General features: G+C 42.4%; 1 protein-coding gene across 1 annotated transcript in view; it reads left to right on the top strand.

The window, feature by feature from the left end:
- Positions 1 to 9659: 9659 nt before the first annotated feature.
- Positions 9660 to 17612, top strand: part of LOC139538999 (aryl hydrocarbon receptor-like) — a 104998-nt gene continuing 97045 nt past the window's right edge. The window contains exon 1 of the mRNA XM_071341643.1: positions 9660 to 10195. Coding sequence (XP_071197744.1) covers positions 10137 to 10195 — 59 coding nt within the window. The 5' untranslated portion in view covers positions 9660 to 10136. The remainder of the gene's footprint in view (positions 10196 to 17612) is intronic.

The raw sequence follows: 17612 nt of genomic DNA, 5'->3' as shown, positions 1-17612 counted from the left end.
ATTGTAACGACCCTGGGTTTATAAGCGCGGATATACTCTGCCGCTTGAGCATGCTTTTGCGGCACAGTCGATAGCGCACTGGACTTCGGGCTAGAAGGTCGAGGGTTCGAGACCTGCTCCCTGCTGTTTCATTACAGTATCTTCTGACCGGAGAAGTTTTGTTAATTATTAAGAGCCTGAGGCTTGCTCTAAACAAACCAGGGGTGTAAAACTCATTCCACAGATGGAGGGGGGGTTTTAAGTGGGGGGTTTTCCGCTAATTTATGTTTTGACCACAAATACCAGTATAGGATGAGTAAACAACATTATTTTGGTATGAGTTGAAACTGCACTATGCCGAAATCGCTCCAACCATTTCCTGGTGGCAAAAATTCTAATAGTTCGCTTTTGTAGAGAATCATTGTACCATCTAAACTGATGTGAAATATATTTTCTATAACCAAAAATATTGTATTTTCAGCTGTTTGAAGCTGGTGTTCCAACCTGAAATGAATAACGGGAAGCATAGAAATAGCGCACATAGAACAGATCTACCACTTCTTAGACTTGCTTTCAATGTAACACTCATTTCTATATGAATTTGGTCGGGTCGCCCAAGAAGTTACATATTGCAGCTTTAACAGAATATTAACTTTAAATAGCCAGATTTTCACTGGACGCTGTCATAGCCTCTTTTTTTTTTTTGCCTGAGATACAGACTGCTTAATTGATCCGCTAATACAGGACTGGTAAAGGCCCAATACTTACTTTTGTGCTTTAAAAAAAATGTATTATACCGATTTTTCAGGCGGTGCTGCAGCACCCCTACTTGCCACAGCTATGGACACTATGGACAGTTACTTTAAGTATATCCATCTACGTTGTAATACTGTTTGTTCTCCTGCTCCTCAAAGAGTTGAATTCAACACAGGGTCTACTCTAAATCCAGTAGATGGTTCCAACTGACCCTGGATTAAATTGTGTTTTACCCTCATCAATCTACATAGAATTCTTTTGACAATGTATATAAAAAAAGGAGGAAATATCACATTTCCATAAGTATTCAGACCTTTTACTCATTACTTTGTTGTAGCATCTTTGGCAGCAATTACAGCCACAAGTCTTCTTGGGTATGAGGCTACAAGCTTGGCACACCTGTATTTGGAGAATTTCTCCCATTCTTCTCTGCAGATCTTCTCAAGCTACGTCAGATTGGATGGGGAGCGTCGCTGTACAGCTATTTTCAGCTCTCTCCAGAGATGTTCGATTGGGTTAAAGTCCGGGCTCTGGCTGGGCCACTCAAGGATATTCAGAGTCTTGTCCCGAAGCCACTCCTGCATTGTCTTGTCTGTGTGCTTAGGGTTGTTGTCCTGTTGGAAGGTGAACTTTCACCCAAGTCTGAGGTTCTGAGCACTCTGGAGCAGGTTTTTGTCAAGGATCTCTCTGTACTTTGCTCCGTTCATCTTTCCCTCGATCCTGACTAGTCTCCCAGTCCATGCCGCTGAAAAATTTCCCCACAGCATTATGTTGCCACCCCATGCCATGCTTCACCGTAGGGATGGTGCCAAGTTTCCTCCAGATGTGATGCTTGGCATCAGACCAGAGAATCTTGTTTCTTTAGGTGCCTTTTGGCAAACTCAAAGCGGGCTGTCATGTGACTTTTACTGAGGGGCTTCAGTGTGGCCACTCTACCATAAAGGCCTGATTGGTGGAGTGCTGTAGAGATGGTTGTCCTTCTGGAAGGTTCTTCCATCTCCACAGAGGGACTCTGGAGCTCTGCCAAAGTGACCATCGGGTTCTTGGTCACCTCCCTGACCAAAGCCCTTCTCCCTCGATTGCTCAGTTTGGCCGGGCGGACAGCTCTATGAAGAGTCTTGGTGGTCTAAACTTCTTTCATTTAAGAATGATGGAGGCCACTGTGTTCTTGGGGACCTTCAATGCTGCAGAAATGTTTTGTTACCTTTCCCCAGATCTGTGCCTCGACACAATCCTGTCTCGGAGCTCTACAAACAATTCCTTCGAACTCATGGCTTGATTTTTGCTCTGACATGCACTGTGAACTGTGGGACCTTATATAGACAGGTATGTGCTTTTCCATATCATGTCCAATCAATTGAATTTACCACAGGTTGACTCCAATCAAGTTGTAGAAACATCTCAAGGATGATTCATAGAAACAATGCACCTGAGCTCAATTTTGAGTCTAATAGCAAAGGGTCTCAATACTTTTGTAAAAATGTTTAATACATTTGCAAAAATGTTTTTCTCTTTGTCATTATGGGGTATTGTGTGTAGATTGATGAGGAAAAACATTTATTTAATCCATTTTAGAATAAGGCTGTAACGTAAATCAAAATGTGGAAAAAGTCAAGGGGTCCGAATACGTTTCGAATCCATTGTATGTTTACTGTTACCGCATCGTATCCTGGACAGAACATATCTGCCAGGGAGAAGAAAATTTTTTACTTATCTATTTTTAACTTAACTTTTTTAATTACATTTTTTAAAACTTCTTAAAGCATTGTTGGTTAAGGGATTGTAAGTAAGCATTTCACTGTAAGGTCTACACCCGTTGTATTCGGTGCATGTGACAAATAAACATTTGATTTAAGTATTTGTATCCTTGAATACATAAGCTCTCTTATTGCTTTGGAGTAACACCTGTAGCTCCCTGGGCTTTACACTTCCTTTCTGTCAGCTCAAGGTCGTGACTTGGCTGCTGTTTCCCCTGTTGTCCTGGAGACCATGAATGTTGAACATGGCCTACTGTCAGACTCAATCGTCTATATTTCATTCCTCCGACTTCAAGCTAATATTTCTCACTTAATTTCTGAAAAAAGAATACACAAAGAGAAAAAAGGTCAACATATGTGACTACTTGCCAAGACTTGGTTAGAAAAGGTTGGGGAAAACTAAAGTAAAAGACCCTTGTCACGATCGTTATAATAACTGGACCAAAGCGCAGCGTGATCTGGGTTCCACATCTTTTATTTCTAGGTGAAACTCACAGCAAAACAAAAACAATACATCTCAAAACGAAACGTGAAGCTAACAATAGTGCTAACAGGCAACTATACAAAGTCAAGATCCCACAAAGTACAAAGAGGAAATGGCTGCCTAAATATGATCCCCAATCAGAGACAACGATAAACAGCCCCACCTCAGGACGAGCGCGAGGAGCAGGCACAGGACGTACTGGACTGTGGAGGTGCACTGGAGGCCTGATGCGTGGGACCGGTACAGGTGGCACTGGGCTGGTGACACGCATCTCAGGGCGAGTGCGGGGAGGAGGCACAGGGCGTACTGGACTGTGGACACGCACTCCAAGGAGAGTGCGAGGAGCAGGAACAGGACGCACCTGACTGGGAAAGCGCACTTGAGGGAGAGTGCGAGGAACAGGAACAGGACGCACCTGACTGGGAAGGCACACTTGAGGGAGAGTGCGAGGAGCAGGCACAGGACGTACCAGGCTGTGGACACGTACTGGAGACCTGGTGCGTATAGCCGGCATCAACTGTTCCAGAACTTTAGCACACTTCTCAGGACGAGTACGGGGAGCTGACTCAGGTGGCACCAAACTGATAACACGTTCCTTTAGTCCAAATCCGTGCATCCTCCACCAACTCAACAACTCTCCCACCTCTCTCTCCTCCAAATTCTCCTTCTTCTCCCAGACTGGCTCTGGTTTACTCCTCGGCTCCGCCGACTGCTTCCCAAATTTTCTTGGGGTTTCTATGGCCTTCCTCCCCGACTTTGTCGCTGTCCCTCCTTCGCTGCTTCCGCCTGCTTCCATGGCAGGCTCTTCTTTCCTGCCATTATGTCGTCCCAAGTCCAGGATGTTCTCTCCCTAATATCCTCCCAAGAACAGGATGCAATTACCTCCCGGGCACGCTGCTTGGTCCGTTGTTGGTGGGATCTTCTGTCACGATCGTCATAATGAGTGGACCAAAGCGCCGCGTGATCTGGGTTCCACATCTTTTATTTCTAGGTGAAACTCACAGCAAAACAAAAACAATAAATCTCAAATGAAACGGAAAGCTAACAATAGGGCTAACAGGCAAAGTCAAGATCCCACAAAGTACAAAGGGGAAATGGCTGCCTAAATATGATCCCCAAACAGAGACAACGATAAACAGCTGCCTCTGATTGGGAACCATACCAGGCCAACATAGATGTATAAATCACCTAGATAACCCACCCTAGTCACACCCCGACCTAACCAACATAGAGAATAAAAAGCTCTCTATGGTCAGGGCATGACAACCCTCCAGTAACCAAGAGAAACCTCATCATGTATTACAGACATTTCAAACCTCATCACGTATTACAGAGATTGCATACCTCATCACATATTACAGATATTGCAAACCTCATCACGTATTACAGAGATTGCAAACCTCATCACGTATTACAGAGATTGCATACCTCATCACGTATTACAGAGATTGCAAACCTCATCACATATTACAGAGATTGCATACCTCAACACGTATTACAGAGATTGCAAACCTCATCACGTATTACAGAGATTGCATACCTCATCACGTATTACAGAGATTGCAAACCTCATCATGTATTACAGAGTTTGCTAACTTCATCACGTATTACAGAGATTGCAAACCTCATCACGTATTACAGAGATTGCATACCTCATCACATATTACAGGGATTGCAAACCTCATCATGTATTACAGAGTTTGCAAACTTCATCACGTATTACAGAGATTACAAACCTCATCACGTATTACATAGATGGCAAACCTCATCAAATATTACAGAGATTGAAGACCAATATTTGTTTAGGCCATGCTTTATCAAAGATAGTTCACAGAAAGCTGTGAATGAAGATGGGCTGAAAGTAAATTAACATAGATGCTGGCTGACAGTACTGAGGCCAATGCAAAAGGGGTGAACTTCAAAACTTCTAGTGTGCAATTTGTGCTTCCGTTTAAAGATAGGCTGCACATGCACATACATGTAAGACACACACAGAGCATAGAAACACCCATCCTCCCAGCTCACCAATACCCACAACCCCACATAGACACATGTAAGTGCACCCAAGGTCACACAACCACACCCCATCCATCCACACACACATGAGTGTTGAGACACACACACACACACACACACACACACTTATCTACAGGAACCAAGGTAATTAGTGAATAAAGTACAGAGCAGTAAAACAACAATACGCAATATTCAGGTATCACGGCTTAAACCCTGTGAGGCCAGTTGTGGCATTTGGCAACGCATCTCTGACGAATTTCCTCTAGTTTATGGCAGGTTTTATTTCACTTTTCTGCAGCTCAGTGGATTTTACAGTGCCAATAGGGAGGCAATTTGCCTGCTTTGTTTATCATTAAACAACTGGACATCCATGGCAACAAAAGTAGGTTTTAGCGTTCAACCCGGGTACTTCACTGAAAATAGATACTTCATGGAAGCGATTTATATTCATTTGCCAAATATTGCATTGCTGTTTTTATCTGATCTGTGTAACCAATCTGCAGGCTTTCATTTCATACTATTTATATTGCTGACCTATAATAGGAAAGGATACAGTACATTTGCTTCTGTTTAATGAAACAGGACATAGTATATTTGATCCTTTTTCAGTATAGAACATTTTTGGTTCTAAATCAAAGATTTCATGCAAGAGGAGAAGGTAGAGCTGGTAGTTGACCCCACAATCTGTTTCTTCTCCAGAGAGCAGAGGAAGACTTAATCACCGAGGGGCGGGGAAAATAACACAAAAAATGGGACAACAATTATGGTCCTCTCTTCCCTGCATGACAGACATTGTGGTTTCTCCCCAACTCAGAACACACAGAAGCGATTGCCATAATTAGCTAATAACATCACCCTTTACAGCTCGCCCGTTGCAGTCCAAATGGGCAGAAACCATGACACTCATTATATGACCTGATGGTAATGGAGTAGCAGTTTTACAGTCTATAATGAGACTGAGTCACAAGTTGAGGTGTTATCATAATGCATGTGCAGCCTTCACATGCTACTGTCTTCCCACAGGAATAGCTAGCATCATGTTTTCTCTCCGGCTTCCCCCAGTGTGAATAGACTAGGTTTCCATACGAGTCTGCATTGCACAGAGGCTGGAGTAAAGATTTCTCCATCAACAGCACAGCACAGTACAGTACAGTACATTTATGCATCATGCAATCTGTGCATTCCTGCACTTCCTTTACTATTCAATTCCAGTTGTAGGCCTTCATGAGACTCAAACCAGTATGCAATTGGAAGAACAAGTTTATCAGCCCTGGATGTGATGCAGGTGGTTGAAGCCTGCGCCCCTGTGAAAAAACAAGCTTCCAAGTCATACTTAAATTAACCTCGTAAAGTAGCATCCCAATGTTGACTACGAGATACAGCACTGGACATTGCTGTGCTTAAAATAATATGGATAATATATATCTGGGGTTCCCGAGTGGCGCAGCGGTCAAAGGCACTGCATCTCAGTGCAAGAGGCATCACTACAGACCCTGGTTCGATTCCAGGCTGTATCAAAACCAGCCGTGATTGGGAGTCCCATAGGGTGGCGCACAATTGTCCCAGCGTCATCCTGGTTAGGATTTGGCCGGGGTAGGCCATCATTGTAAATAAGAATTTGTTCCTAACTGACTTGCCTGGTTAAATAAAACATTGAAAATAATAATATCTGTCTGATGAACTGTACATCAAACATACTGAACTGTACATCAAACATACTGAACTGTACATCAAACATACTAAACTGTACATCAAACATACATACTGAACTGTACATCAAACATACTGAACTGTACATCAAACATACTGAACTGTACATCAAACATATTGTCAGTAACAGAGAACAGTGGAGTGGGAGCAGCAGTGGAGTGGGAGGGCAGCAGTGGAGTGGGAGTGCAGCAGTGGAGTGGGAGCAGCAGTGGAGTGGGATTGCAGCAGTGGAGTGGGAGCAGCAGTGGAGTGGGAGTGCAGCAGTGGAGTGGGAGTGCAGCAGTGGAGTGGGAGCAGCAGTGGAGTGGGAGTGCAGCAGTGGAGTGGGAGTGCAGGAGTGGAGTGGGAGCAGCAGTGGAGTGGGAGCAGCAGTGGAGTGGGAGCAGCAGTGGAGTGGGAGCAGCAGTGGAGTGGGAGTGCAGCAGTGGAGTGGGAGCAGCAGTGGAGTGGGAGCAGCAGTGGAGTGGGAGTGCAGGAGTGGGAGCAGCAGTGGAGTGGGAGCAGCAGTGGAGTGGGAGTGCAGCAGTGGAGTGGGAGTGCAGCAGTGGAGTGGGAGCAGCAGTGGAGTGGGAGTGCAGGAGTGGGAGCAGCAGTGGAGTGGGAGCAGCAGTGGAGTGGCAGCAGCAGTGGAGTGGGAGCAGTAATAAAATATAGTGAGTGAGGTTGTCTGCATGTCCAGAAAAACTCAGTCAGCCAGCCATGTAGCTTCACTTCAGACCGAATCTGTCTATAAAGATATCTTGCCACGCTGGTGATTGCCCTGCACCAGTGGCTGTCACGCAGGAATGTAGCGTGGCCGCATAAACAAACGCGCATAATGAATTAAGTCCATGGGAACAGCTGCGTGATAGTTCTCTTTCCACCACCACGGTCGGAATTCTGTGGCGAGGACTGCAACCATGTTGCTCAGCTCCCACAGTGTGAATAGAACTCTGTCTGAATTGTTAATCTGCTGCACGTGTCAAACCTTCCTTACCACTGGACTTCTGCTGAAATGTGAGGCAAGCGGGCTGGCCACAGTGCAGAGCAGAGAGAGAGATGCTTGGCCTGCCTGCAGCGTTATGGCAACAGGAGTTTGACAAAAGATTAAATGTTGGAAAAATACAATATGACAAAAACACTCACTCGTCTACAACTCTCACGGTCGTGTTTAATACAGTCGTTTCCCACCACCCTGTGATGTTTTGTAATGACAGCTTGAATCCAGGTAATAGGTAATGGGCCTGCACTGGTAAAAGAGAAGCCAGACCTGAAAAGCAAGTGACTGTTGGAACGTCGTGACGTTTGGCACAACCACAAATTCTCGCCCAATTTTTTTCTCTCCCTTCCCCATTTGTTTAGTTGTTAGGGAAACAATTTACATGACCCTAGGGCAGAATGTATCCTCTCCCATTGACAGACAGATGAAGATACTCTATACATGCAGCTAGAGCCCCACTCAATTACCTCTCAATCATGACCCTGTGTGGTAGATCACGAGTGTAGCTATGAGATCATGAGCAATGTCTGTTCGTCTTTTGTTTGTGCAAGGCAGTAGTAGCCTACTTTTACTGATAGAGCAGGAGGTGAATGGAGTTCACTGTCCGAATTACGGGCATATTTTGGGCAAAGGACGGGACCATGGTGACAGATGGTTGCTATGAGGAAGTGTAACAGGGTTTTCTAGTCAACATATAGACAGCCAATAGAATTCTGAATGGGCTAAGTTTTTATCAATCTTTCTCACTCTCCAGCCTGTACGTCAGGCATGCACCAACCTGATGCTGATCCTGTTGCATACCTCAGCCCACCATCAATACCCCACTAGTCAGAAATGAATGTATTGTGATTCAGTAGGTAGATTGTTACTGTTATTGCTATTATTATGTTATTACTATGTTGATACTATACTATTAAACTATTAATACTTGTCTTTCACAAATACAGGCACAGATCCACCAAAAACATCTGCAAGAGCTAGCCAGACATGTCACCCATGATTACGCTGCTGGAACACCTTGATACACCAACTCCTGGATACACTAACTATTATCACTTCCTGGATACATTAACTATTATCACTTCCTGGATACACTAACTATTATCACTTCCTGGATACACTAACTATTATCACTTCCTGGATACACTAACTATTATCACTTCCTGGATACACTAACTATTATCACTTCCTGGATACAGTAACTCCTACTGAAATGGCTTAGAAGACAAGCATTGGAGGACAAGCATTTTAAACATTGTGTGTTTGAGCTACAGACTTCTGGGTTTCTTTTGCATCTGTTGGTACTGATCATTAGTCTGTGTGGTTAACAGGGGCTGAGCTAGAGCAGTGGTGTTTGTGAAATAAGGGCAGATTCCAAAGGGGCCCGGGCCAGGTCTTAAAGCAAAATTGTCTAGTGTCAGAATGCTTTGAGCTACAAATTACTAAAAGCTATCATGTTTTGCTCTATGATGCTCACACGCTACAAAAGAGTTGTTAGAAGGTAATAGGAAAAACATTTACCAACCAAAACCAACTTACCTGGTAAAAGAAAAATGTTTTTAAACATTTACATAGTGTCTATAATACTGTAATAAGCTCACATACTGTAGTTGCTGTCACAAACCCCAAACTCCACAAGGTTGTCACTGAGTAGTTTTGTTCCCCACTGAGCAAACAATTTCTGTACTTGCATTCATATAATTTGTTTGTTGTTTCTTTTCTGGACTTTTTTAAATTTTTTATTGACATTTGAATGGAAATGTTTATGTCAGATAGTTTGGTGTTCTACTTGTAGCTCTGGTTGTCCTGAAAATAAAATTGTAAAACACTTAATTGTGAGGCTAATTACAAGGGCTGCTGGATATGCAGACAAATGAAAATCAGATGCATGAAAAGCTGGGACTCGGGACTGATAGGGTTAAAAAACAGCTCATACGTTATCGGATTTCCTGAAAACGCCCCATGCCAGGAACGATAGGCACATTTTACCTGCTGCAAGAGAGCAGCTCCGAAACTGTTCCGAGCGTCGGGTTGTATACAGTAAAATCTACCCCTTTAGATAACTTTTTTTTTTTTTTTTTTTTAGGGTCTCTAGAGAGACTTCTCATGAACAAAAAGAACAGGAAGGGAAATTTGCTGTGATCACGCACATGTTATTTACTCTGTTGATCGGGGGAACTTTCCGAAACTTGTTTCATCCCCCAAACACTTCTGGATTTACGCCGCACGTCTATTACGGTCGACTTTGCCAGTGACTTTGACCGCTTGGGTCTGTCAAGTTAACGTAGCGGGGGATCTGCGTTACGGAGAGTCCGCTCTATTTGAAGGGATTCACGCATGTCTGGATATTAACTTCCCTTGTTAATTTGAGAACTGTCTCTGAGGAAGACCGTGGATGTTATTGTGTTCGTGTTTTTGAACATTTTGTACCAACTAATACAGCAGAAGCGTCAACATGTTGAGTAACACTGGAGTCTATGCTGTCAAGAAGCGGAAGAAGCCCGTTCAAAAAACGTAAGAATGTAATTTAAACCTGTTTGACCTGACAATAAATGTTTTTGGAAGTTCGATTTAAGTCTAGCATGAGCTGGATACAGAATGGCGCATGATTTGATAATGTGCTGCATATCGAGTTCCATCGCGTATCATGGAGTTGAGCATTCTTGGCTATACATAAACCTAGCCTATTTGATCCTTTACGTAAGGCATCTAAAAGCAATCATTCACTTCGTGCCGTTGGATTATTTTCTTCATAAATTGTTATTAGTTCTGATTTATTGCTAGTTTGCTTTTCCTGCTTTCTTCTGAGGTAACTGGGTTTCTCTCTGCACAGAGGACAAAGTCTCATTGTACGCATGCACCGCTCATAAGAGCATGTGTGCAGTATTGATGTGTAGTGTAGCTGTAAATTTGTGCCTGGCCAGAAGTTCTCGTGCCCCCCTTTCGTTTTATCCCGGTCACCTTAAGAATCTCTCTTCGTGTATAGTTTATGTCTGGCATGGAATAGTACTCTTGCATTAATCACAATCAAGTTTGAGAGTCGGCTGCACTCTCACGCGATGCTTACAGGAGGGCGGGGCGCGCGGGGGATTGCTGGCATGAGGTATGTTATCGTAATCTGATACGGTTCTCATTATGAAAACACACTTCTTCATCTTTCCTACTTTTTTCACTTTATTGCACAACCTAGTTACAAAAGAAACATATTTTGTAATGCAGTTTTGCACAACTAAGTAAGAATTACTAATAGCATAGCTGAGGAAAACGTTTTCCTTTATAGGAAATTCAAGTAAGTGCAATGGTTTTGGGTTTGTTGTAATCTATGCTATGCTATTACTTTAACGTTTTTTTTCTCCACAAACATTTGAAGGATTCCAACAAAGTATTGAGAATGTGTCACATGCATTTATAATTAATAAAACCATAATAAGTATTTGCTTACTAAAATATATACTTTTCTAAATAAAAAACAATATTCATGTAGTTATTGTTATGCATTCTAATTCTAAATACATTTTCTTTACACTACGTGTAGGATTTGTCAAGCAACCAGTCAAAATGTATGTTCACTGTAAACAACCTAGAGTTGATGGAATGTTACAGTTGTGTGTGTGTGTGTGTACAGTGTGTGTGTACAGTGTGTGTGTGTGTGTGTGTGTACAGTTTGTGCGCTTGCATGTGTCTTATGTTGTCCCTGTGAGTGAAACAGTGGGGGCTCCTCAGAGGAGGAAGGGGAGGACCATCCTCAGTAAATTTCATACAAATAAAATTGTGAAACATTTAAAAAGTGATCCTTTTTAGATAAAACTATACTAAATATATTCACATCACCAAATAATTTATTAAAACACACTGTTTTGCAATGAAGGTCTACAGTAGCCTCAACAGTATTCTGTAGGGTAGCACCATGGTGTAGCCGGAGGACAGCTAGTTTTCGTCCTCCTCTGGGTACATTGACTTCAATACAAAACCTAGTAGGCTCGTGGCTCTCACCCCCTTCCATAGACTTAAACAGTAATTATGACAACTTCCGGAGGATGTCCTCCAACCTATCAGAGCTCTTGCAGCATGAACTGACATGTTGTCCACCCAATCAAAGGATCAGAGAATTAATCTAGTACTGAAATCATAAGCTACAGCTAGCTAGCACTGCAGTGTATAAAATGTGGTGTGGAGTTGACTCAAAAAGAGAGAAAGACAATAGTTAAACAGTTTTGAACAAATTCATCTCTTCAAAAATGGAGAAGAAGCAAGCGAGAGAGAGAGATTTTGTAGTATTAAAAAAAAAAAATACTCTCACTTTCACTTACTTAGCGAATGCAGCTAGCTAGTTTAGCCTACTCAAACACCCAGCTCAAACAGAGACAGATGCTATGTTAGCTAGTTGTCTATAGCTATCCAACTCTGGAACTCTTCCAAGTCAATGTAAGCTTTTGATTTTAGTAGTTTATTGCGCCGGGCCCACCGGTGTAACTGCTGAACTGCTTGCTGCTGACTACACTGTACTGCATGATTGTGGCGGGTTTCCTAACGCATTAGTTCTTGTAGTTATGTTGACAATGACGTTAATATGGTGACAATGATGTAGCTGTTAGCGGTTATGATTTGAAGGTTTGGCTTGGAATGGTTTTTTCGCCTGGTCACAGACAGCTGATGTGTTGTGCACTGAAGTCCACAAGTGAAGGGAAAGGGTGAGAGGAGGTGAGCGTGTAAATGTGAGAATTAATTATACAACGATCAAAGGGATCATGCTGTTTGTATGTGGCTGCTATGAAAGTGAACTGTGTTTGTGTTTGAGCAGGGGTGTAATCATTCCGCCGATTCTGTTTGAAAAATGTTTCTTAAATGAAGCAAACGGAACGAATCGGGGATAAACATAAATTAATTTATCCAATAGAATCTCTTATTTGCAACTGTTGGACTAATGATTACACCCTAGATCAGCAAGATGCAGGCAAGAGTATGCAGGGCTCTAATGAATGTGTCAATGTCTGTCACCTTGATTACTCAAATTTCTCTCGATCTGTGCACCTACATTTTAAACGTTCATTCATTGGCTAGGTTCTAGCAACCTCATGATGGGTATAGGGAAAATTTGACTATAATGTAGTTGCCTAAACCTATCGATGTTACATTGAGCTGGGTGAGTGGAATATGAATGGCAGTCATCCAATATGCTGTAATAGAAATAAGTCCATGCTTATAAAAAATATATATTGTCCTACCTCATCTTAAATGGCACCGACCACCACTGGAATGAAATCATATACAGCTTTCTCAAATATACATTTCCCAGTATAAGTCCCCAAATAAAAACAGAGTAACTTTAGGCCTGTGCAGAAATACTTCTCTGTGTTTCTGAAGATGTGGCCTGAGGATTCCTGGACAGCCAAGGTACCATTTTTATTTTATTTAACCAGGCAAGTCAGTTAGGAAACAAATTCTTATTTACAATGACGACCATAGAGACTGACATCATCATAGCATTCCAATATGGTTCCGTCCATTTAATTATCTCCTTCTATTTTTCTTCTTGCTCATGCACTTTAACAGATGCTCTTATCCAGAGTGACTTACAGGAGCAATTCGGGTTGAGTGCCTTTGCTCAAAGACACATAGGCTGATTTTTTTACCTGGTCAGCTCAGGGATTCAAACTGGCAACCTTTCGTTCACTGGCCTGACGCTCTTAACCACTGGGCTACCTGTCAGCCCAGGTAGGCCTATGCCTTCATAAGTTTCTGCCCACGTGTGTGCAGTAAGTTAAAGCATTTTACAAGTGGTTATAGGCCTAATCATGTTAGACCAAATATGTGAATTACAGTAAAGGTATCTGATATTTTATTTTTAGTACCTGTAACTATTCTTTCCATATACATTACATTTTTTTTCTGTTAGGCCTATAAAATATACAATTGAACAGTACACGGACAACTTACACAGTAGCTAGTAATATTGTAATTGCATAGTTAAATTGCCGACCTGATGTAAAGTGTTTAACAGATCTGAGACTTTTCTACATCTTGTTGTGATTACTCCCATAGCCAATTGTGTGAAAATATGGCTTAATTTCCTAAGGGTCATTAAAGTCCTTGTGGGAAAGATTGTGGGGAGGTGTGTGTTGGTGCGTGCGTCCATGCTTAAGTTGTATGTATGCATGTGTGTTTGTGTTTGTTTGTACATGAGTGTGAGAGAGTTACAGATGGTTAAGATTTAACCTGTTAAACTCTGATTAGTTGTTTTTGGCAATGTCTAGGGCCTGGCAAGTTTGGGGCAGTAATTTGAAATTTAACTAAACTCTTACATCTGGCAATATCATAAGAATCACCCTCCAATAAAGGTAATAAATAATGCGTTATGTTCATATTCATAGAGTATGCAATGTAGGTCAAGTCACCAAAAGTGCAAACATTTAGTAAGCATGGAAAGTAGAGGCCCTCACATTCTGAAATGGACCACTGCCTTTTCCCATCCGGACCCGATATGCATAATATAGAGACCCGTCTCAAACGGACCAGAGGACAACTAGTCCAGTTCTGTATAGACCTGATCGGATCCAGAGCTGATCAGAGTGAAAGAAGCACCAGGGAGAGGACGTAGATAGAGGTGATGCTCTAGCAGGGGCCGTGCGTGCTGTGTGTGTAGGCTACTGTGAGTGTGTGAGTGAGTGAGCGAGTGACACAAGGAGCAGGGAGGATGGAGTGAGAGACGAGCCAGAAACCAACCAAGCCGTCTCGCCCTATAGTAGACTAATAGCTGCCACTGCTAGGTTATTTATCATCCAATATTATTACGTAGTACCTGTCTTGACTGCATCAAACCGGGAGAAGAATAGAGTTATGGTCAGATTTGCCAAATGGAGGGCGAGGGAGAGCTTTGTACGCGTCTCTGTGTCTGGAGTAAAGGTGATCTAGAGGTGTTTCCCCCTTTCATTGCACAGGTGGCATGCTGGTAGAAATGTAGTAAAACAGATTTCAGTTTTCCTGCATTAAAGTCACCGACCACTAGGAGCGCCGCCTCTGGTTGGGCATTTTCTTGTTTGCTTATGGCTCTATAAAGCTAGTTGAGTGCGATCTTAGGGAAAGGGGGATACCTAGTCAGTTGTACAACTGAATGCATTCACCCGAAATGTGTCTTCCGCATTGAAACCTTCCAGTAAATTTCCAGAATTCTTCCGGAAATTTTCTATGGGAAGTTAAGCCCTGGAATTTGGGGAATTTTGCTTAAATTCATCAAAAAAGTTAGCTTATAACAGTGAACCTTTTTTGTGGGATACACATAAGGCAATAAATTCTTGGTATTGTGGCATATTTTGGTTAAACTATCCCCAATTCAAAGGAATTGCAATCCTCTGAATGCACAGTGCATTCTTACATCACATGTACAGTCGTGGCCAAAAGTTTTGAGAAGGACACAAATATTAATTTTCACAAAGTCTGCTGCCTCAGTTTGTATGATGGCAATTTGCATATGCTCCAGAATGTTATGAAGAGTGATCAGATGAATTGCAATTAATTGCAAAGTCCCTCTTTGCCATGCAAATTAACTGAATCCCCAAAAAACATTTCCACTGCATTTCAGCCCTGCCACCAAAGGACCAGCTGACATCATGTCAGTGATTCTCTCGTTAACACAGGTGTGAGTGTTGACGAGGACAAGGCTGGAGATCACTCTGTCATGCTGATTGAGTTCAAATAACAGACTGGAAGATTCAAAAGGAGGGTGGTGCTTGGAATCATTGTTCTTCCTCTGTCAACCATGGTTACCTGCAAGGAAACGCGTGCCGTCATCATTGCTTTGCACAAATAGGGCTTCACAGGCAAGGATATTGCTGCCAGTAAGATTGCACCTAAATCAACCATTTATCGGATCATCAAGAACTTCAAGGAGAGCGGTTCAATTGTTGTGAAGAAGGCTTCAGGGAGCCCAAGAAAGTCCAGCAAGCGCCAGGACCGTCTCCTAAAGTTGATTCAGCTGCGGGATCAGGGCACCACCAGTACAGAGCTTGCTCAGGAATGGCAGCAGGCAGGTGTGAGTGCATCTGCACGCACAGTGAGGCGACTACTTTTGGAGGATGGCCTGGTGTCAAGAAGGGCAGCAAAGAAGCCACTTCTCTCCAGGAAAAACATCAGGGACATACTGATATTCTGCAAACGGTACAGGGATTGGACTGCTGAGGACCGGGGTAAAGTATTTTTCTATGATGAATCCCCTTTCCGACTGTTTGGGGCATCCGGAAAAAGAAGACAAGGTGAGCGCTACCATCAGTCCTGTGTCATGTCAACAGTAAAGCATCCTGAGACCATTCATGTGTGGGATTGCTTCTCAGCCAAGGGAGTGGGCTCACAATTTTGCCTAAGAACACAGCCATGAATAAAGAATGGTACCTCGATATTTTGGGTCCATGGCCAGGAAACTCCCCAGACCTTAATCCCATTGAGAACTTGTGGTCAATCCTCAAGAGGCGGATAGAAAAACAAAACCCCACAAATTCTGACAAACTCCAAGCATTGATTATGCAAGAATGGGCTGCCATCAGTCAGGATGTGGCCAAGAAGTTATTTGACAGCATGCCAAGGTGGATTGCAGAGGTCTTGAAAAAGAAGGGTCAACACTGCAAATATTGACTCTTTGCATCAACTTAATGTAATTGTCAATTAAAGCCTTTGCCACTTATGAAATTCTTGTAATTATACTTCAGTATTCAATAGTAACATCTGACAAAAATATCTAAAGACACTGAAGCAGCAAACTTTGTGAAAATTAATATTTGTGTCATTCTCAAAACTTTTGGCCATGACTGTACAGCTGATTCTAAAGATCTTGCACACTAATGAGATGCTATTGAGCCCACACTACTACACTGTCTGAGCCAAGGACTACATGCAGTCTGGTAAGTTTTGATTACAATACTGGGTGGGGTGAATATATTTTATATGACATACATGATTTTTTGTTAACTAGTAAATAGTAGCCTACAGCAAAGTGTATTTAAATAATTTCTAACTTAACAATTTCTGCTAGTTAGTTTTTGCCACCATGTGGGTTTTAGCTTGCTTGAGTCTGCTAACTGAGGAGTGTTAATTCACCTGTTTCCATACACGTTTCATTTTTAAACATTTTATCTTACAAAGGAGTTGTTTAACTGCTTAAATATTTATCTGTACATGGAATTGTATTTGGGTTTCTTTTACACATTTTTTTCTAATCTTTACAGGAAAATGCCACGGCCACTATCTGATGTGTGGAGACATTTCACTGCAGCTAATGTAGAAGGAAAAGCTGTGTACATTTGCAAATACTGTGCCAAATCATATGTGAAGAATGCAACAAAGATGCAGAATCATCTGTCCAAGTGCACTGTAAAGTTCCCTCAGCACTCACAACAAGCAACCTCTGACAAAAGTCCCTCTATCTCTATGCGAGGTCAAAATTATGAATCAGACACCTTATCAATAGCAACAGCTCATGGTCCTCCTGGAATCAGAAGTTATTTTTACTCAATGGAGGAACGTAGTCAGAGAAATGCTGATGAATGTCTTGCTCGAGCTGTGTATGCAACTGGTTCACCTCTGATGCTCACAGACAATGTGTATTGGAAGAGATTTCTGAATGTTCTTCGCCCAGCATACACCCCTCCAACCAGACATGCTTTACCTACTCATTTTCTGGATGCAGAGTTCAACAGAGTTCAAGTGAAGGTCAAGCAAATCATAGAGAAAGCAGACTGTATTGCAATCATCTCTGCTGGGTGGTCGAATTTTCGTGGGCAAGGAATAATTAACTACATAATCTCCACCCCTCAACCAGTATTCTACGAGAGCACAGCCACACCGGTCTCTACATTGCAGATGAGCTGAAGGCAGTCATCAATGACCACAGAAGGTATTTTCACTGGTGACAGACAGTGCTGTGAACATGAAGGCTACTTGG

This window comes from Salvelinus alpinus, chromosome 14 (assembly GCF_045679555.1).
Source record: "Salvelinus alpinus chromosome 14, SLU_Salpinus.1, whole genome shotgun sequence".
Classification (NCBI taxonomy): domain Eukaryota; kingdom Metazoa; phylum Chordata; class Actinopteri; order Salmoniformes; family Salmonidae; genus Salvelinus; species Salvelinus alpinus.
Note: the sequence above shows the minus strand (reverse complement) of the source record. Positions and strands in the feature narration are given on the sequence as shown.